We start from the raw sequence: 21,455 nt of genomic DNA on the forward strand, positions 1-21,455 counted from the left end.
GTCTACGGCTAGTTTAAATTTAAAAACAAAATTTTTGTCGCAAGTGAGATGAAGATATAAAGTATAAACCAAAAAGTCTGCATTTATAGTTGCATAAAGTAGAAACTGCTTCAACACTTAAAATCAATTTTGTCATCAATGACCCCATTTTTCTTGCCATCAAAATGATCAAATACCTAGGTAAGAAAGGGCAGCCATTGAAAGAATTAACTGAATCACAAATCATATCAGCAACACAACTCATCAGTTTAATCAAGTCAGGAAAATCAAGCATAAAAGTCAAAGCAAAATTACTCTGTCCAGAAAAAGATTCTCGCCTGCTGGCATTCTAAACAGTGCCAATTGGAATGACAAGCAAACAGAAGGATTATAAAGTTAGAATCTGGTTACTTCTAGGACAGTAGTTCTAAAACTGCAACAAAACTCATTCATTTGAGCCAACGCAAGATTCATAGGGCACAGATGAGTAATTAATCTTTGGCTGAAAGTAAGGAAAGCAAACAAATAAATTTCTTATTCATATATTATAGAATTGCCTCAGAGGGTGTCTTAGTTAATCTCTCACATATGTGAATACTCTCTCTCCTATCCCCAAATAGGCTAATAATTACCACAGATCGCATGTAAATACAAAGAAAATCAATCTCAAAAGAGTAATGCAATGCATCAGAAATTCTGATCCTTACTAATATGGCTCATTAGATTTATTTTCATTTTAGCAAGATTGGTCATGACAAACAATAGGATTACCCTCCTAACAGTGATAAGAAGGATTGTATGCACTCTCAATAAACTAGAGAAGATAGAGAAGAAAAGAAAACATACATCATCATCATATATATTAATAAGCTCAATGTATGTAAAATGATTTAAAAACCAAAAAATACATGAATAGTGAGATAAACCTATACTATACATCAAAATCCTCACTACATCCCTCAAAACTACCTAACTCTCCCCCTGTCAACTACTCTCAAAACTACTTCCCCTTTTTGTCACAATGGACAAAGGGTTAATCATGGTGAGGTAGTCATCTCATCATCGTTGGAAGAGCTAGAAGCATCATCATTATCATCACCACTAGCTGAAGGAGCATCCAATGACTCATGCTCTGGAGAATGTGCAAACCCACCAATTCGAGACTAAGGGCTAGCTATGCATCCAATCCTAGTGTTCATTTGACTCATATTATCAAAAAGAAGGTCAAGACGATCACCATGAGCAGCCTGAGTATCTCGAATTTCTCCAAGATCATCACGAATGAGCTGGAGCTGATCAAGGATGGTAGCTAAGGTAGACTCAACTCCAGAAGAGGAAGAAGAAGATGGAGCAGATGAAGAGGGACGGCGAGCATAGGCAGCATCCTCTGTGGCATGAAACTCTGTCTCCTCCCGTTGAGCAGGCGTAGCATCATCTTGAGATCGCTTGGACTTAGCGACCATCTGTGAAGAACTCCTAGCCATAGATTCCTTTCCAATAGCACCCATAAGAACGAAGTGTGAAGAGGAAGGAATAGAAACATTTTCACGCTGCTCCTCGCTACTTCCAGTTACCTGTGATAAGTGAATGTATATTTTTGGGACATTAGTTTGCATAGTCAATTCTCTTTGTTTTGTGGGAACTGGGAACACTATGCAAATCTTATATCTTTCTTTCTTTCTATTTCAAAAAGGTATGTGTTTTCTCAGCCTTAATTAAACCCAACCTCAGCTGCTTTACTATCTCTAGTTCTTAATTTATTAGTCATATCTAATTTTTTCCATTCCAAAATTTAAAGAAAAAAATATTAAATTTTGTTACATTGTTGTGCAACTGCAGAGTTTATATGCAATTAAATAGCTGCTGTGATAATCTGTTTCAGGAAGTGCTTGTGTTTAATGTCTGTTGTATGTCATATGTATTAGATTGCCCCATTTATTACTCTCTCAAAGTAAAGATCCTTAATTACTACTATTCTTGTAAACTTGATCAACATTTTCCTAACTTTTCTGCCTCTGAAATACCCATTTCTTTAACACTATCTTACAATTTTGTTTCACCTTTTAAAACTCTAGCTCCTACACATTTTGCATCCAATTCAAGTATATTTCTCCAATTTCTGCCATCTTATGTTAATATTTAACATGTTACATGCTCTTATATTCACACTTTTAGTTCCTGCCCCTTCTCCATTTTTTCAGATGAATTTATACGTGTGTAGCTTTAGACAAGTGTAACTACCATAAAAAAGATACTGTACAATAGCCAGTATAAAAGACCTTTAATTCGTTTGGCTTTCTTTTATCCTTTTTCTTCTTTTTTACCTTCGATTTTCTCTGTCCTTGTCTTGCATCACCACCTTCTTTGTTAGTGTCCTTCTTGTCATCAGGATCAAGTTCTGATAATGAAGCTTCTCTTGCAGCCTTAGACTTCTCTTCTGCATCTTCATTGGCCAGTTCTTCCAGGCGAGCCTATAAAAGGGGAATAGTATACCGAAACATCAAATCATAGACGGGTAAGAAGGTAACTATATGAAAAACCTTTTAAAAAAAAAAAACAGCACAGAGAAACTAACACAAACCCGCATGAATGACTTCAGCAGGGGCACCATAATCAATCGGTGATCATCAGCAGCTATCGTAACAATTTTCTCCCGTGTCTGCTCCATAGCAATAGCAGTCGTCCTGATTATAGCATCAAATTTGTAAAGCTGCAACAACAAACATACCAAGATTCAATCATCCTTTGGAATATAGCGGTTCATCAAGCAACGGCTTTAATGTCACACACCATAATACACATAGAGACATTGAGTTTCACATTAAATAACTTGGAAAGTTTGACATGTTCATAATTTGGCTATAACATACCTTTATAACTATCTCATAAATCAGCTTCTTGATCCCTAATTTTATTTTATTGTCCTCATGATTTCCTCTCAAAACAATCCATATGACAGCCAACTCGAAAATATCACCATTTGTCCTCTCAATCTGTCTTCGCCGCTCTAACAAGAGATACTCATAACTCACTGTTTTGTACCCAGAATCTTCTCTTCTCTTATCTTCTTCAACACATATACTGTCCAGATTCTCACATACATTAAGGTCTCTCAAATACTGTACTTTTATCTCACAAATGTTCTGTATACGTTCCAATTCAGCCTCATAAATCTTGAAAAACTCTTTCCCCTGACTAATACTAGTTTCTCTCAAACTTGTCCACTGCTTTAATTGCTCCCCAATATTAGTACTTCCCTCTAATAACCAATCTACAAAAGCGTCTTTACATTCATTATCGTTTAATTCGATTTCCTCATCAGCATTAGAAGTAACAGCTGCTCCATCATTCGTCACAACAAGTTCTCCACGCAACATTCTCTTGTCGAAAACTACACAAGAGAAGTCCTCATTAAAAACAATCTTCTCAAGATTAGCATCACAAGGCTCACCTCTAACCACATCCTTATCAACAACACTCTTGTAGATCCTCCGTAACCCGCAAGTATTAACGAGTTCATCCAAGAACTCGAACACAAAGCTAAGCTCTGAGGTGTCAAGGAGGCACACCGAGAGCAGCGTCTGGTCCATGCGATGTTCCTTAAGCAGCTGTTCCGGAATTTTCTTCTCCAGCATTTGCATAATCAAGTACATAAACGCCCGAAAATGATTCCAAGCAAAACATCTAATCTTCAAGAACACATGTAACCTTGCTTGAATTTTATCAATGACCGCACCACGCCTGCTATTTTTGCAAAAAGGCCAAACTTTCTGGTTCACGAAAAATTTAGACTCGTGTAGGTCCTCATCTCCATGCTTATTTCTTGACAAATATTCCATCATTTTCTTCGCGGCAACCACGTCCACGGGTTTCCATACTCTTGATTCAAAGGTCTCGACCAAATCAATTACAATTTCAGGCTGGACCAATATTCGTAACTCATTGGATAAAGTCCTTAAATGCACACGCTTCATGTGCTCTGCGAACCCTTCCATGTCGAGAATCCTCTCTCCGCAACAACAACACGTCGAAAACTTCCAATTCTGTGAGACCTTCACGTACTCCACGGCCTGCATCACCTCCTCCGCCACAGCCACAGCCTCCGGTGATTCATTCTTCACAAAATGCAGTTTCAGGTCTTCGATCCGAATCCTCAACAAATCCTTCTTTAGCTCCGTACTCATCGTGTTGTTCCAATAGGCCTTGACTCGTGTCTCCACCGTGTCTTTCTTGGGGTTCTTGAGCTTTCTTTCGAAGTTCTTTCTGGCCATAATAGCACTCTTTTCGATCTCGTCCTTTCTGTCTTGCACTTCTTGAATCTCATTCTTTATATTTTTCATGTACGTAGCGTCTATGATAGACTTGCTAATTAGTTTGAAGGCTCCGAGTATAGTTCTGAGTTCTTGAATTTGAGACTCTCTGGCCCGCTCTTCACATTTGAAGATGGTACCTTCCATGAGGATGGGGTCTTCGATGGCTAAAGCGGCATCACATGCTTCGATCACGGGTTCAAACCCGGCATTGGCGTTGTCGTAATCAGCTAAGTCGAAGAGTGCGTTGACATGGTATGACCGGAAGTAGAGGGAGTCGGGGCATAACTCCGCGGCTCGCTTGGACGAGTCGACAGAAACCTTGACATGTTCGAGCGTTTCGGCGAGGCTGAGGTGAGCGTCGGAAGAGTTGTTTCTGACTGAAAGGACGATTTTCAAGTGGCAGAAGCAGCGGAAGCCGTGAGCGACGGCGGAGTTTGGGTGGCGGAGAAGGATAGCCTCGGCAAGATTCAAGGCTTCTCTGTGGTTCCCTTTTTGGAATTCATTCGTGGCGTGGATTACTTCATCGTCGACGGTATTTGGAGGTTGAGGTTGAGAGGGAGAAGCTTGGGTGGCATTGTGTTTCTTGCTGCTCATTTTTGGAGGGAAATGGAGAATGGAGAAACAGTAGTTTGAATGGAAATATTGCTTTTGTGAAAGAAAGCTGAAATTGGTGAACCCAATGTATATATATGAAAGAAAAAACAGAGGCCTGAAAAGCCCAATTGAAGAAAAAAAAAAAAAAAAAAAAAACTATGTAGGGATTAAGTGATAACCAATCAAAAAAAATATACTTTCATTATTTATTGGGTTTTAACTTTTTAACTCTTTATAAGGAGATATTAGGCAAAAACACGATCCCTATATTTTAATTTAATTTTTCATTTTGATCTTCAAGTATTCACAGATTTTATTTTAGTTTTTATGTACTTAAAACTTGTTGTCATTTTGATCTTTGTCGTCATGTTACATACGAAAAACTTTTATGTGGCTAATGGACTAATAGATTGCACGGCTAGTATAAATTTAAAAACAAATTTTTTTTCCAAGTGAGACGAAGATGTAAAGTATAAACAAAAATGACAACAAATTTAAAAATATTAAAACTAAAATAAAAATTGTGAAAACTTGATGATCAAATTGAGAATAAAGCCAAAACTCTGAAACCATAATGGTGTTTTTAAGAAAATATTATTATTCCTTTTTTCTTTTTAATAGAAAGGTTATCAATTTAATTGACAGAAGAAGGAATTACATCATAGGAATTATATTATCACCCAGAACAGAAGAGAATTATAAAGATAAATCCTCTAACTGCACCAAATGAAATATTCATCTTAGTAACACAAAGCTTGCCTCTACTATTTTTGGAAAAAAACATTAATTCCTTTTTATAAGTAATTCTTCATGGTTTCAGATTGGAGTGGCAATTCATGTTTGCGTGTCGGGTTTGTATCGTATCAACTCATGAGTATTCAACTATATAGGTCATCACTAACCCGACATGTTTATTAAACAGATCAAGATTTCTCAACCCTAACACGACCCATTTATTAAATGGGTTTATGTTTTTAAATATTTTTTTGTGAAATATGGCAATTTGATGGTTACATAAACTTGTAACATGCTTATTACATTTGTTCTCTTATATATGTATTTGTATATCTTGATATTGCCAATTTGTTAATTTTGACTAGTTTTATTCATATTATGTTCTTCAGATGGTATGTTGGTGCTTTTTGTGGAAGACCAAAAAAAAGGATGTCACATGAACTTACGCAATGCCTGGCTAAAGGAAATTCAAGTTTGGTGTTGCGGTTGGAGGGTTGAAAGCAATTTTCATGTGTTATTGCCCCTTGCGGAGGTGCTTTGCAAGGTGCCGAAAACCCTTTTAGCGAGAAGCATTCCATTTTGACCACATTTCTGGAGAAGCAACAAACATTGCTAGTCTTAATGAATTTTCTTGAGACCCCAATTTCAGCTTCATCCTTTTTCATTCAATCTCACACATTTACCTATATATAATACCCCGTTCTTTCACCGTCCCTCATTTTTCCTATCCCCAACATCCTTTTTGTGTGTGCACTATTACTGATCCCACCTGTTCATTTCTGGATTTCAATGCCATAGAATGGAAAACTCCTTTGCAAGAATATGTCAAACATTCTGAAGATTTGATTTCCTAGCTTGTTAGTGGAATATGTATTATTTCTGAATCCAATGTGATACTGGAGTTGATCATAAACATGAGTTGTTATTTTGTTCTGAAGCTAGATCTGGTTCAAGAAGGGAAAAGAGCACCGGTAGCAATAGTATTGAGCCAAAAAGACAACAATGTTGATACCAGCTAGTGGTGTTGTAAGTTGGGAGTTATCAATTGGTATTGAGAAGGTCAGGCCATTTGGGGTGTGGTTTTGACGATGAGAGGTTTGCATGGGTGGTTGGGTTATTCAAGCCTGACCATGATGTTTGCTTTTGTTGGACTTGGGTTTTGCGGATCTTGGCCTTAGCAGCAAGGGGATTGAGAAGGTTGGTTTGAGGGGCTAATTTAGAAGAAAAGAGATGGGCTTCAATGGTTACCATTGGCGGAAGAACATTCCTAAATGTTGTTTGTTTTATAAGTGGTTCACTCTTTAAAACTAACCGAGTCAATTTAGGACAAATAAATTATACAAATTCATGGTCTATTTTTTAGCACATTTGTTTTTCAATTGGAAATACTTTTATCCTATTAGACTGAGAGATTACAATAATGCTAGTATCACACATTTTGCCACAACTATCCTACGTGACAGATTATGATTAGTTGTCTGTCAGTATCACATAAATTAAACACACCATTGTTTCTCTACCACTCACAACTTGTCACGTAAGATGGTTGTGGCATGTGTGATAATTGGAGAGATTATGCTAAATTGTTAGTAAGTTGAGCTAGAAGGGAATATTATTAGGGATGACAACATGACAAGATAAAATCGGATCATCCACCCCTAAAGAGGAGTGATTTTGTCTCAAACATGTCATGTCTTGCTGGTTGGCCGGCCAACCTTTCTTGTCCTATCCCCACCCTGCAAGACCAACCTCAAGCTCTGGCAAGACATAGAAAAAAAAAAAAAAAAAAAAAAAAAAAAAAACTTTTACTGCTCTGCATTTTATTTTATGTCAAAAATTCTCTTGCCAAAACAACAACTTCCATTTCTTCGCTGCCATCACATATTCCTCCATGACCATCACCGTGTCAACGACGTTCAATGAGAGGGAGAGGGAGAGTAGGGAGCATCCCTTCTACTCATTTTGGAGGGAAGTATGGATGATAGAGAAAAATAGTGTTTTTGAATTGAAGAATATTGTTGACTAGTGATTGCCTCTTAACTATGAACATATATAGGTGAACAAATGAAAATGAAGAATGAAGAGATCTTAACTACTTATGAGTTACGAGTTTGCCTCTTGACAAAAAAACTAAAAATTAAACTGTGAAAAAACGAATTAATCCAAATTCTTATGTGAGTGAGCTAATTAGAATTATGCTAGAGACACAACTTTTGGCACAATTTTGTGCTATAACTCGTCACATGGCGAGTTGTGATTGGTAAGGATGTGTCCCCACATGGTCTACTGACATACTTTTACCAATCACAACTTGCCATATGGTGAGTTGTGGCACAAAGTTGTGCCAAAAGTTATGTCCCTAATATAATTCAACTAATTAACCCAGATTCACATTGTTGGAGAGCGGATTTAATTGAACGAATTTTCATGCCCTATGAAGCTAGTCAGATTAAAAGCATCCCTTTTGAGTTCAAATTGAAGGGAAGATAGCATTTTATTTTTGCAATAAAGAGTGCATACAAATTGTAGCAAATGGAGTTTCATAATGCTAAGCTAGGCTCTTCTTCAACTGCCAATAACGGTAGCAAATATCTGGGGCATCTAATTTAGTCCCTCAAATGTTCCACATAAAATTCAGTGTTTTACGTGGACAGCTTGCCATCAAATCCTACCTACACGAACAAAGCATTATTTCCACCTATCAGTGTGGGATGTGTTCAGGGGATCCAGAAATTGAGCATCATTTATGTGAAGCTGCACTTCTGGGAGATTGGCGTGATCATTACTTAATGGATTGAGAGATATGCAACTTGGAGAAGATTTATTATTAACTTACATTTAATTAATCTATTAGCTGTATCAGCATTTTTCATATGTTAGATGACAACAACAATTACATTAAAATGTATTAAAAAAAAAAAAGAGTAAGTACTAATTGACATAAAATATTTGCAGATGACCCAAACGGAACTGTCAAAAAGTGCATTTAAATTTAAAATTAAATGTGCTACATCGAAAAACTATAAAACTAGACTATGTTTTTCTAAAGATTTTTTTAGACTTTGTAACTTGTCTTAAAAACTGAAATACTAAACAAAATACATCTAGGCATCATGTGTGAAAAATAGACAAGTTATTTAAATAAAGAAATGTGTAAAAGATGAGAAAAGAAATAACATGTGAGAAATAAAGAAGAAAAGAAAACATACATCATCATCAAAATCCTCACTACATCTCTCAAATTACCAAACTCTCCCCCTATCAATTAGGTTTAACTACTCTCAAAACTACTCCCCATTTTTGTCATGATGGACAAAAGGTGAATCATAATGGAGTAGTCATCTCATCATTGTCGAATGAGCTAAAAGCATCATCATCATCATCATCATCATCATCATCATCACCACCAAGTTAAGACTGATGGCAAGCTATGTGTTCAATCCTAGTGTTTATTCGACTCATCTCATCATAAAGAAAGTCAAGAAAATCACCATGAGCAGCCTGAGTATCTCGAACCTCTAGAAGATCATCACGAAAATCACAAAATCCCCCATAGACTCACACGTGGCAGGCAAACCCACAAAGGGCAGGGAGAAACCACGAACAGTGGCAGCGTTAGACCTACATAAGGGCAGAAAGAACCCACGCAAGGGTAGAAAAAAACCCACGACGGGTAGAGACTAGTCCTCGTTACTTCAAAACTATTGATTAATGTCAAGGGTGTTGTGTACATGAATGATTCATTTTTTTTTTCTTTTTCTTTTTTAAGTCACGGGTGGACTTTTGACAAAAATTATTTCCAAAATTTAAATTAATAAAAAATAAAAAAATTGAAGCCCGAAGAGACAACTCCAGATACATTGACTTGTATCCCCGGACTGGGGAAAAAAAAAAGGAAAAAAAGAAAAAGAAAAAAGAAAGCTTTAAATTCAAATTGTATCTTGAATAATTGTTCCACAAGATTAGGTATCCGTATTACATCCAGTTGAAGCCTTTCCCTAATAAATTCTACAATATTATTTCTTTTTTCTTTCAATTTCCTTTCCATGTCGGCCTCCAATCTGATTTTATAATTTTTTCCCAAGGGCTTCAAAGAATTCAAAAGAGCATTCCGTGAGCTACATCTTCGAACACAATCACTTTTCGATTCAATATTCATCGTTACCATTATCATAGTTATAGTCATCAAAATCCTCTCCATTTTCATAGTGCAATCCATTGCTATATATTCCCGTGTCATCTTCCTGCTCCATGTCTTCAAACCCCTGTCCCGGTTCATCATAGTTGTCTGTGATGTCCCCATCATGCTCTTTCTCACCGTCACTTTGCCCTGTGGCATCACCATCACCATCATCATTTGATGCTTTGGCTTTTTTATTTGAATCAGATGGTGGCTGCCAGGATTAATTATAAAAAAAATTATAATAAGTTGGACTAATGTATTTAATTGGTAACTACACGCGCATGCACACACTTCCAGAATCTTAACATTAAAGTTTGTACAATAAAAATAAGAGAAAACAAACATACATCGTTGGTGAAGAGTGTCTCCAACACATCATAGTTGATTTTCGAACTGAGTCTCTGTTAACAACACAATCAACACCAGAGGAAAAATAACACATTAGTAGCAAGGATGAGAGAAGCAAAAAAGCAATGAAATTAATAATAGACTTTATACTGGTAAAAAAGGATTCAAAAAGATTATATGGTTGTCAGGGAAGCTGATAGGACAATACAATTGACAAAGATGATACAGAAAAAATAAAAAATAAAAAACCATATTAATTCAGTTGAGCAGAATACCAACATACCGAGTGATTTACACACACACACACAAACACAGTTGTGGTCATCAGTGAAGCTCATGGGAAAACACAATTGACAAAGATGATACAGAAAATGATTTTTTTTTTTAATTAAAATTTTAAAAAATATCATATTAATTCAGTTGAGCTGAATAGCAACATACCATGAGATTAAATAACGCACACACACAGCTATTTACAATATTTAGTCAATACTCATATGCTTCAAGACTGATCTTTTCATGACTTACCTTCTTGATTAGCATTTGATGAGTTGCTTCTGCAGCTGTTTGAGCAGGATTGGCATTCGAATCTTGTGTTCGTTTTCGCTCCTAGTTTAATATGAAACCAAAGATATAAAAGTATTACTAGATAATAAATGTTTCAAATGAGAATAACTAGGGAAACAAAATTATAATTTCAAAACAATCATAACCTAAATGAAGAAAACATTTTCTCTTACAACTGCAAGCAGTGCATTTTTTTTTTTTGGGGGGGGGGGGGGGGGGGGGGGGCGTGGGGGGAAGCAAAAAAGCTAAATTTAACAATAGTCAAAACAAGTGCATAAGTTTGAGTCTTTTTATTTCTCATTTAAAGAGCAGAGTTAGGAGTGTATTGGAATATAACATTTTCCGGGACCCGATAGCGTGATCAACACTAGGTAGAGGTTTATCTAAACTCGAAAAAATATATAAGCTACAAATTAAAGCCAAAAACATATCACAAACAAGAATTGATCCCAGCAATAGTATTTGGATTTTGGAAGATGAAACCTTTACTACAAGGCATGAAATTTGTACATAAATAACTAATGAAATCCTTTGGACAAATTTTACTTGACTCCCTCTGCCATTTAAAAACTAATTTAAATAGCCAACTTCACCCATATTTTTCCCACAAAAAAGTTCTTGTCCTCCTTGCATCTAGAAGCCCAGGTTTTCACTGATATAACTTATAAGTTACCTTTAAAAATATAAAATATAAAATTTATTTTAAAATAAAATAAAACAAAAACAAAGTGCAATAAGTTGCATGTAAATAACACCTTTCTTGACTTGGCCACAGCTGCTGCAGCTGCTGCAGCAAATTCATGCGCAGCTCGTAATTCATCAGAACAATTCTCTAAGTCTACCTGACTAGCTTCCATCTTAGCAGCAGCTGCTGCTGCTTGTTCCTAAAAAGCATACCGATGCAGTATATTATATAAACCTTTAAGGGCAAAATATTGTCAGAATATGTATATTTTCTGTTCACCAAAAACTCAATTCAAAGTTGCAATGAAATCTTAACCTCAAGATACTCTTTGTTCATTTCTTCCCATATAATTGTCTTATAACGTGTCTCCTCATCATTATTCAGGTAGCCATCAACCTAGCAACACACAAATCAAGTAACAAACACAGTTAAAATTAAATGAATGAAAATAAAGTATTATCATGCATAGTATAGAGCTTTATAAGAATGCAACCTGAACCAACCCAATGAATTCAGTTGTTGAGAATTTCAAATATTGAGATTTGCCAATTCTTGGGAGTTCAAACTCACAACAATTAAAATTCCCAAGAATGATATGCGATTTTTTGTATGTGTCGAAAATTACAAAGCGGGCTTATACACTTACAAAAGCCCTCCTGGAAAAGCCCAAGTCTGCAGAACCCCAGAAATATTGAATCTAAGTCTCCATATACCTAGCAATGGGCCACTATTATTTTATTTTTTAAAAAAGTCACTTTCTTTTTTTTTTTGGATAGGTAACAAAAAAAAATTTTATTAATAAAGAAACCAACCCGAGTACATTGGGGATGCATTATGGGGGCATAAATCAAGAGCCAAAATTACAACAATCAAGAAAAATGCAACAGAGACACACTCCAAGCAAGGAGAGTATGTAGGAAAGAAGACTTAATCTCTAGCAAAGACCGTTCACATCTCTCAAACATCTAGCCTCCAAATACACCACATCAAGCAATGCGGCACAAGTCTCCACAAGTCTATATTGCAATGTCGCCTGAACTTACCTTGCCAAGTCTCAAACAACTCAATTACCTTTATGTGGCATAACTCAATGAATTCCAAACAAACAAAACACCAAAGACCACGACTCAAATGCAACAGGGCAATGAAGAAGAAGATGATCCACCGACTCCCCACACCTCTTACACATATAACACCAGTCAAGAACAATAATACGCCTTTTGCGAAAGTTATCTGTTATAAGGATCTTACCTAAGGAAGCAGACCATGAAAAGAAAGCTACCCTTGGAGGAACCTTCAATTGCCACACCATTCTCCAAGGGAAAGAAGGAAGAGTAGGATGGTAGAAAGAAAGATAAAAAGTCAATCTATTATTATCTCTACAACCCCATTCAACAAAAAATTAGAATCAAGATGAGCTTGCATAAATCCTCAAGAGTCCATCAGGAGATGCATAATATCTCACCCATCTTTCTTGAACAAATTGACATCCCTTCTGTTCATTTATTTATTTATTGATAAGTATCCTTTCTATCACTAATTTAGCATCACCTTCTATTAGACCCTGCTTGCAGCCCATGTTAAGCACCAACTCCAGAGCCCATCTCACTGCCAGGGCCATGGCAGCTGCTGAATACAATATAGTGTTCTCCAACCAAGTTTTTAAACCTTCCCCTGCGCTATTCCTTGCTACAGCTGCTACACAAGCAATACCTTCATCACAAGCAGCATCCACATTAAAATTTAGCCACTGTTCAGGAGGGCATAGCATTCCTAACTTGGTATCACTTGACTAAGAATCACCATCTCTGGTTTTTGGTACTTCCTGGCACTCATGGTAAAAGTATGATGTAAACTCCAAGCAAAACCTCTGGTCAACCTAACCTCCTCCAAATAAAACTGAATTACTCAGCTTCCACAGAACATCAATGGTAACAGCAGTAATCAAGGAAGAATGATCTGCAGTCATTTGGTCCTGCCACAAATCATCAGGAGCATAATTACTGAACATTGATCCCAAGAAGATCTGAACACCATCCAACTTCAAAGCCGAACCAAACCAAGGTGGCCTCACTTCTTAAAACCTCAAAAACAAATGAGTTTTTTTTTCCATTCCACACAAACCTCACACCTCTCCTTCACCAATCAAGTTTTTAGCTAATCTGCTTGCTAATGGTAAAAAAACCAGCTGCAACCCTCCACAAAAACATTATGGATAATTTTAAAATGACAAAAAAACCCTGGAACGGTGAAACATATTTTTGGCCAAACTATCACCCCTTTTTGCTTTCTAGAATTCACTCAATGCACATGTTTGTTCAATGAAAATTCAAATTTTTGATAAGTAATGAGAAAATTTTATTAGAATTATCAATGAAAATTCAAATTTACATGTACTATTTGTAATTTAGCAATTCTCACAAAGATTTAGATATACCAGAATTGGCAATTCATATCTAAGTGATGGGAGTTATAGAATTCTCATGTTTCATGAGAAATAAAATGCTAATTGGAATTGTAATTGTTGGCAATTTTGTCAAATGTATAACTAAACTTTCACAACTTCCTAAGAATTGAAAATTCCCCTTCTAAATTCAACATACCCTTACAAAATATTTATTACGTCACTGCCAATGAGCTCTATCTTAAATGCCAATTGTAAAAACAAGGTAAAGGATAAGTTCTTCGTTGAAAACCCTCTAAATGCATACATAATTACCAATAAAAAAATATTTTCCTCTCCTATAGCTAGTTAAAATATCATAGAAGGCATGTATTGAAGACGTATTATTATTTTTGTAAGTATTAAAAACTTTACTGAAGAATCAGTGGAAAAGTAACTTCCAGAAAATTATAATATACAGGTCAAAAAGGATAATAAAAGTGCAGCTCTCCTTCCCCCCACACATAAGACAAATAAGTACAGCATTTAAAATCTGACAAGTTCCAATGCACCCCAAATAATGACAATTGACAACACCGACAAGAAGGTGCAGACACCAAATATAGACTCTTGATCACACTTGTTTTTGGGCACTGAAACAAGGATATGGTCCACCTGGTAACTTTGTCAATGGAAAATGGAGGCCTACAGCCAATTAGATCCGATTGATTTATTAGATCATATTTCATTTTTTGAAATTACATCTATTTCCTTTCATTTTTGTATTTAATGAAATTGGTTGAGTTATTTCCTTTCCTTCCTTGATGTAACTGGGGAACCCTATTTAAAGACCTCAGAATTCAGTATTGGTACATTTTGACTTGAGTAACAAAGCTTTTATTGTAATTTTCTTTCAATGGCTTGGTGCTGAGTCTGCTGACTCTGGGCAACCCCAAGCCTCAGAATTTAGTGTTGGTACACCCTTAATTTTTTTTTTTTTTTGGGTAGTTCTCTCTTTTTAATAAGTAATAAAATTTATTGATATAAAAAAAGGGATGCCCTAGTACACAAGAAGTGTACAGGGGTCAACAAATCAAGAACAAAAATTACATAAATCAAGTAAATCAAGAAAAGAAAAAAAATGATTGGTTTCGCAAAGTTGACAACCAATCCAATAAGGTTCTAAAGAAAAATAACTTGATAATTTACCTCCAACTGAGAATGGAGACCGTATGAGATGGAAATTAACAAAGAATGGGGATTTTGATATCCGCTCGTTTTATAATAAACTATGAGCTCCCTTGCCTATTATCTTTCCTTGGAAAGGTATTTGGAAGGTTAAAGCTCCTTGGCGTGTTTCTTTCTTTGTTTGGACCACCATATGGGACAAGATTCTTACAAACGACAATCTGCGGGGTAGAGGGTTTGATTTTGTTGACTGGAGCATTATGTGTCGTTGTAATGGGGAGACGGTGGATCATTTGCTACTTCATTGTGAAAAGGCTTATCGGTTGTGGAGTTTAGTTTTTAGATCTTTTGGGATTTCATGGGTCTTGCCAAGATTGATTGCAAATACTCTTTTTGATTGGTGGAATTGGTTGGGAAAGCATTTGTCTAGCGTATGGAATTTGGTTCCGTTGTGCTTAATGTGGTGTATTTAGAGGGAGTGAAATTGGCGGACGTTTTGAGGACATGGAAAGCATTGACGACTAGTTGCTTGCTTCTTTTAGTGGCTCCCTTTTCGACTGGTCTAGGGCTTGGAGACTCACCTCTAGTGATTCTCTCCCCATGTTTCCTAGTTCTCTCTTTTGTAATTAGTATTCTCTTTGTTTTTTCTTTTCTCTTTCTGTAATATTTGATATGCCTTATGCCATTATGCATGAGGTAGTTTTTTGAATATACATATTTATTACTTATCAAAAAAGAAAAATAACTTGAGGTTTGGCATGGATCTCTCATTATCTGTTCCCCCCATGCAGCCTCCTTGAAATTGCTATGGGCTGCATCACCACACCTCCTTCAACAAACCACAGTGCAAAAGATGGATATCTACAATCTCACCACCATTTTTACACATGCAACGCCAAACTACAATAAATTCTCTCCCCCTAAGGTTGTTAACTGTCAAAATACTACCCAAAGTGTATGTCCACCAAAAGGTTCCTCATATGGCAACTGCTGAAAGTACATAAAAGGAAAATATTTGTCTAATATTCAGATCTCATTTGATAAGCTTTTGTGAAGTATGTGCACCTCCCATGAGACCAAAATATTCTTATAATAAAGCACAAAAATAAATGGCTGATGCAATATTCATACCTCAACATCATCAATATCAGAAAGTCCATCTGATTCATCATCTGTGATGGAACTCGCATCCTTAGATTTCTGAAATTTATCAGAAACACCATCTACTTCAATCTGATCTCCAGTGGCAGATGCTGAAATTGAGTATTAATACAATTGCTTGCAGATATATTGTATAAAAATACAGGGATAAAACCTTTCCTGTAACAATATTTTCAAATAACACTTACAATTACTTCCATTCTCCCTTTGGTTCAATTGTTCATTCTCATTTTCCTTTTGGCTGCTTTCAGTGAAATCCCTTTGGTTCAATTGTTCATTCTCAGTTGCCTTTTGACTGTTTTCAGTGAAGGACTTGACTTTCTCAACCTAAAGAATACCAGACAAAAAAGAAACAAAACTTAAATATGCATGGGAATACTAGGCAAAGAAGTTGACAAATCCTGGGAATCAGCAATACACTAGAAGAAACGACAGATAAAAATACACCAATACTGCTTACTTTTCTTTTCTACTTTCGTTTTTTTTTTTTTTTTTTTTAATTATTATTATTATTGAACCAAACTAGGGATCACAGTAAATATCCATGCCCTTGCTTTTTTCTAATAAAAAATTACCTCCTAACTTCAATACTTGTCAAGAGAAAAATACAAACCAATAAGGAAGTTTTTTTAGAGGAAGTTGGCATGCCGAAATAGGACTGACATTCAGTTACCTGTTCAATGTTTTCACTCTCTTGCTGAGGCACAGTTGATTCATCTGCATTATTAGTAGATTCCATGGCTATTCTCTCTTTTTCAGCACGCTGGAAAGCAGGAGGTTCTGACCCACCATGTAGTCCCCCGGAAAGTTTAACAAACTATAGCAACCAAAAACAACCATGAACACAGAAGTAAAACACATTGAAGAAAATAGCCAAATGAAAAAAAGAAAAAGAGAGAGAGAGAGAGAAGTTACAGCGTCATAGCAAGTTCTACAAAGTCCATGGGCAAAATGAGGTGCCCCACTATTTTTATGTTCACAAAGCACTTCCCCCGACTTTTGGGACACACCAACTGATGGTACGCTCTCCTTAAGCTCTACAGCATTATTGGTTAACTCCTCAATCTATTTAAAAAGAAATTTACAAGACAAGCTATCAACATCATATCATAAGAGAATCAAGTTCTTGATTTCACAACATTGTATCTAAATAATGTTGTTAGACCCAACTTCTTGTTCTAGCTTTAATATAATCTTAAATCAATTTATTGTCATTACAAAGAATTAAATGTGTGCTAGTTAATGCATTTAACATTAACACCAATCAAGTATTTGAGGGAATATGAACAACTTACTAACCATGTTAAAAGAATTTATTAAGCAATTGAGTACATTGATATTAACTAACAAAAGGAAGAACAAAAAGCACATTATTTAAAGAAAGTAGCCACAAAGTATCAGCCATGAACTGAAATAAGTTATCTCTAGCTTCAAACAAGCACTTTATTTGAAAGTGAAGAATAAATATCACACAGAAGTTTAGGATATATATTGGCAAAGCATTATTACTTAATGTATCAAATGAGTGGAACAAAACCAAATGGAAATGAAGTTTACAAATTGCATTCTTTTTTTTTTTTAAATAAGTAATAGGAATTTTATTGAAATAGATGAATTTTTTTTTTGGTGATAGGAATTTTATTGAAATAGATGAACATTGTGTTCACAATAATAAACACTCTGAAATGAAACAAATACATATAACTCAAGAACTAAAGCTTGCAAATTGTAGAAAATCATAAATGGAGATACATTGAGTAAAACCCCATATACGAGCCCATTAAAACAAAGTCCCAAATAGAAGAAACTTTAAGAGATCTAGAGGTCTCTCATTATCTTCAAAGGTATATTGGTAATGTGTTCCTACCAAAGTAACCACATACGACATGCTCAAATCTTGGAACCATATTTAAGATATTTGACAAGTATTTCCCAAACCAATTCCTCCATGCAAAAAGAAGAGAAGCCACCGTCTTTGGCATCACCCACTGGATCTCAAAAACCAAAAAACCTTCGCTCCATAAAACATGAGATAACTCACAGTGGATCAATAGATGGTCCACAGTTTCCCCCTTGCAATGACACAAGCAACACCAATTAACTAAGGGCCAACTTTTCTTAACCATATTATTAATCATAAGTATCACACCCCAAGCTGCTGTCCATAAAAAGAAAAACACCATTTTAGTCACCTTTACACACTAAATGCTCTTCCTAGGAAAAACATCAGTAAGAGGACTAGACAACAAATAATAATAAGAGCCCACATAACACACCATATCGAGTCAACTTCCAAGTCAGGTTATCATTCCCCTCACTCCTTGGCATATTAGAATAAAGAAGCTCAAAAAAAGAACATACACCCTCCAATTCTCAATCATAAAAACTAAATGAAATTGTAAATTTCAGCTCCTACTTCTCCCTTCTGATGCAAGCTTCTTTAGACAGAGAACATGCAAACAGATCTAGAAAGATCCTTTAGAGGAACATGCCTGCTCCAAGGATCATGCCAGATTTGAATACAATGACCCTCTCCTGCAATATACACTACCTGTAGAAACTCTCTGCACCTGCTCTAATACCCTTCCACATCCCACACCCATAAGTCCCTCTTACACCTCTAGAGCACCAGTCTCCATTAGCCATACCATATTTGGTTGCTATAACCTGATACCATAATTTGTCACTTTCCTTCCTGAAGCGCCATAACCACTTTCCAAGGAGAGCTTGGTTAAACAACCCAATCCTCTGAATCCCCAACCCACCTACCTCCACCGGCAAACTAACCTTATTCCAAGCCACTAAATGATATTTAAAAACTTCCTCAGAAGTCCCCTAAAGGAAATTCCTCTAAATCCTTTCCAGTCTAGCTACCAAAGCTTGAGGAATAATGAACAAGGATAATAAAAAATAAATAAAAAAAAAAAAAAAAGGGAGTAAGGTACAAATTAGATTCATAGTTGAACATATTAAATATAAACTGAGAAGTTTATGCAATTATATACATCAACAAATAGTCAGTATTATGATAATTTCTTTTAATTGATAAGTATTACACCAGCCAATGGATTTTGAATCAAGACCTAATTATCCACCCAATCATATCATTACATCTCATAGCATGTGTCAAAAGTAACAACTGCAAAAGTATAACAACTACAGAAGTAACAGACACATTTTAATCATGAGTTTAACAAAGTGTGCATGCATCACATCCTAATAGAAATGGAACATACCGTCAAGCTCCCCGAATCTGTATTCTCAAATTCAATCAATCGTTTTGTCAACGTCATTTCACAAATATGTACAATTTTTACCTAGTGAAAAGAGAATCCATCAGACATTGTATGAAAAGTGGTTCGCACATCAAGAAAATTGTTGACATAGATTATTAAATGCCATATAGAAGTGGGCAATATCTAATTAAAGATAAGTGGAAAAGACTTTTAAGAATGAAGTAATTCATTATTCATTATAATCAAGTTTTTCAATGTTAACTAATAACAAATTGCACATAACTTCCAGAAAATCAAGATAGTTTTTTTTTTTTATAATGTATGGAACCTTTCTAAAGAAGAGCCCTTTGGACTCACCTCTAGCCATTCAGTTAAGCTAAAAATAACATTCTAATGAAATAAAATCGTTAAAAATAATGCTTCTAAAAATATTAGAAGTACAAGAAGACATGAACGGTAAATGGTAAGGCAATGTAGCTTAACAATGTTTAAGAATTTACAATATAACATAGATAGTGAAATGGTTATCACAAAAATCTAGACATATGACATGGTTAAAAGTGTACCTTAGTGATGTTATTATCACATACATTACAAATTGTTAGGCACATTTGGTACACCAGAAAGATGATTACATAGGCATAAGAATGAGCATTGCCGGGAATACAAGATGTAGAGATAGTAAACAATTCTTATTTATTTGTTTAGTGATAACATACGAATACAACCTTGAATCTATATTTCACAATTTAGTAAAACATGATAAGAATGTGAAATAAAATCATATTCTAGTCAAATTTCCTAAAATACCTTTAAAAGAAAATATTTAAACATAGTGGAAAAGAAGTTTGGACAACAATGGATGTCCTAAGCGTATATCATGGAAATTCTTGCTAGGAATAGCATCATACAAATCAAAGATGGGTGGACTTACAGAAAAGAAACCCAAAAATCTAAACACTTGGATTTGAATTATGCAGAAAGATCACTTATAGTGCTGACAAACAGTTTACATGGTTTAGCATTTGGCTTACTTGCTAACAGAAAATTTAGTAACAATACTGATGGCTACTTCACCAGTATAAACCTAAGTCCCATTGCACCCAATTTGGTCTTTTGTTCTCTGTTCTCTTTTGAATATAAAACATCAAGTAAAACTATCAGTCACAAAAGAAACAAACTCTTTCTTCCGTTGACAAAAAATGGGGATTTTACTATCTGCTCATATTATCATAAGTTTCATGACTCTTCTTCCGTTGGTTTTCCATGGAAAGACATTTGGAAGGTTAAGGCACCCCGACATGTCTCTTTCTTTGTTTGGCAGCCGCATGGGATAGGATCATAACGGGAGATAACTTGCGGCTTAGGGGCTTTAACTTCGTTAACTGGTGCATTATGTGTTGCTGCTGTGGTGAGACAATGGATCATTTGTTGTTACATTGTGAAAAGACTTATCGGCTATGGTGCTTTGTCTTTAGGATTTTTGGGATTTCATGGGTTCCCTCACGTACTGTATCAGATTTTCTATTTAGTTGGTGGAATTGGTTGGGGAAGCATTCATCTTACATTTAGAACTTAGTTCCGTTGTGTTTAATGTGGTGTATTTGGAGGGAACGCAATTGACGGGCGTTTGAGGATTTGGATAGATCTGAGGACCAACTGCTTGCTCTCTTTTCTAGTTCCCTTTTTGATTGGGCTAGGGCTAGGGCTTAGGGACTCACATCTAGTGACTCTCTTCCTCTATTCCTTAGCTCTCTTCTTCTTTGTAATTAATGCCTTTTTATGTTTTTGCTTTTCCATCTTTTTTGTACTTTTGATATGCTGGTGCTAATTTGCATCTAGCAGTTTTTTTAATATACTTTTTTCTTACCTATCAAAAAAAAAAAAAAAAAAAAAGCACTCTTATAAAACCTCTGATCAACTTAATTCAACTCAAGTAGTAGCAGTAGCAGTTGTAGTAATTGTTATGAGCAATATTGTATTGTGGGGTAATTACATTCCCCTCCCTTGAGGTTTGGGGGAATGACACTCCACCCCAAACCTAAAGGGAAAAAAAACACTTTCCTCTCTTGAGGTTTGAAGA

General features: G+C 35.6%; 2 protein-coding genes across 4 annotated transcripts in view; both read right to left on the minus strand.

The window, feature by feature from the left end:
* Nucleotides 1–1,016: 1,016 nt before the first annotated feature.
* Nucleotides 1,017–4,886, minus strand: LOC126727818 (uncharacterized). The gene is made up of 5 exons (XM_050433729.1): nt 2,850–4,886; nt 2,561–2,689; nt 2,304–2,450; nt 1,217–1,553; nt 1,017–1,111 (listed from the first exon to the last, which is right to left on the minus strand). The coding sequence occupies exons 1-5, from the start codon at nt 4,884–4,886 to the stop codon at nt 1,017–1,019; spliced, it is 2,745 nt and encodes a 914-aa protein (XP_050289686.1).
* A 4,565-nt stretch (nt 4,887–9,451) lies between these two features.
* The window catches only part of LOC126725175 (uncharacterized), a 29,510-nt gene continuing 17,506 nt past the window's right edge, over nt 9,452–21,455 (minus strand). For 2 of the 3 annotated variants that reach the window (XM_050429714.1, XM_050429712.1), the window contains 10 exons: nt 19,373–19,453; nt 17,052–17,201; nt 16,810–16,953; nt 16,325–16,463; nt 16,107–16,228; nt 11,720–11,800; nt 11,475–11,603; nt 10,681–10,761; nt 10,152–10,205; nt 9,452–10,015 (listed from right to left, as the gene is read on the minus strand). In XM_050429714.1, coding sequence (XP_050285671.1) covers nt 9,770–10,015; nt 10,152–10,205; nt 10,681–10,761; nt 11,475–11,603; nt 11,720–11,800; nt 16,107–16,228; nt 16,325–16,463; nt 16,810–16,953; nt 17,052–17,201; nt 19,373–19,453 — 1,227 coding nt within the window. In that variant the 3' untranslated portion in view covers nt 9,452–9,769. The remainder of the gene's footprint in view (nt 10,016–10,151; nt 10,206–10,680; nt 10,762–11,474; nt 11,604–11,719; nt 11,801–16,106; nt 16,229–16,324; nt 16,464–16,809; nt 16,954–17,051; nt 17,202–19,372; nt 19,454–21,455) is intronic. The other variant, XM_050429713.1, reaches the window with a different exon arrangement.

Source organism: Quercus robur, chromosome 5 (genome assembly GCF_932294415.1).
Source record: "Quercus robur chromosome 5, dhQueRobu3.1, whole genome shotgun sequence".
NCBI lineage: Eukaryota > Viridiplantae > Streptophyta > Magnoliopsida > Fagales > Fagaceae > Quercus > Quercus robur.

What these genes read in the sequence shown, in the direction of transcription:
- LOC126727818 (XM_050433729.1), bottom strand. Translation starts at nt 4,886, where the DNA reads ATGAGCAGCAAGAAACACAATGCCACCCAAGCTTCTCCCTCTCAACCT. An exon ending in TTTATGAGATAGTTATAAAG is followed by an intron (nt 2,690 to 2,849) that starts GTATGTTATAGC and finishes TTGTTGTTGCAG; the next exon opens with CTTTACAAATTTGATGCTAT. An exon ending in AAGGACAGAGAAAATCGAAG is followed by an intron (nt 1,554 to 2,303) that starts GTAAAAAAGAAG and finishes CACTTATCACAG; the next exon opens with GTAACTGGAAGTAGCGAGGA.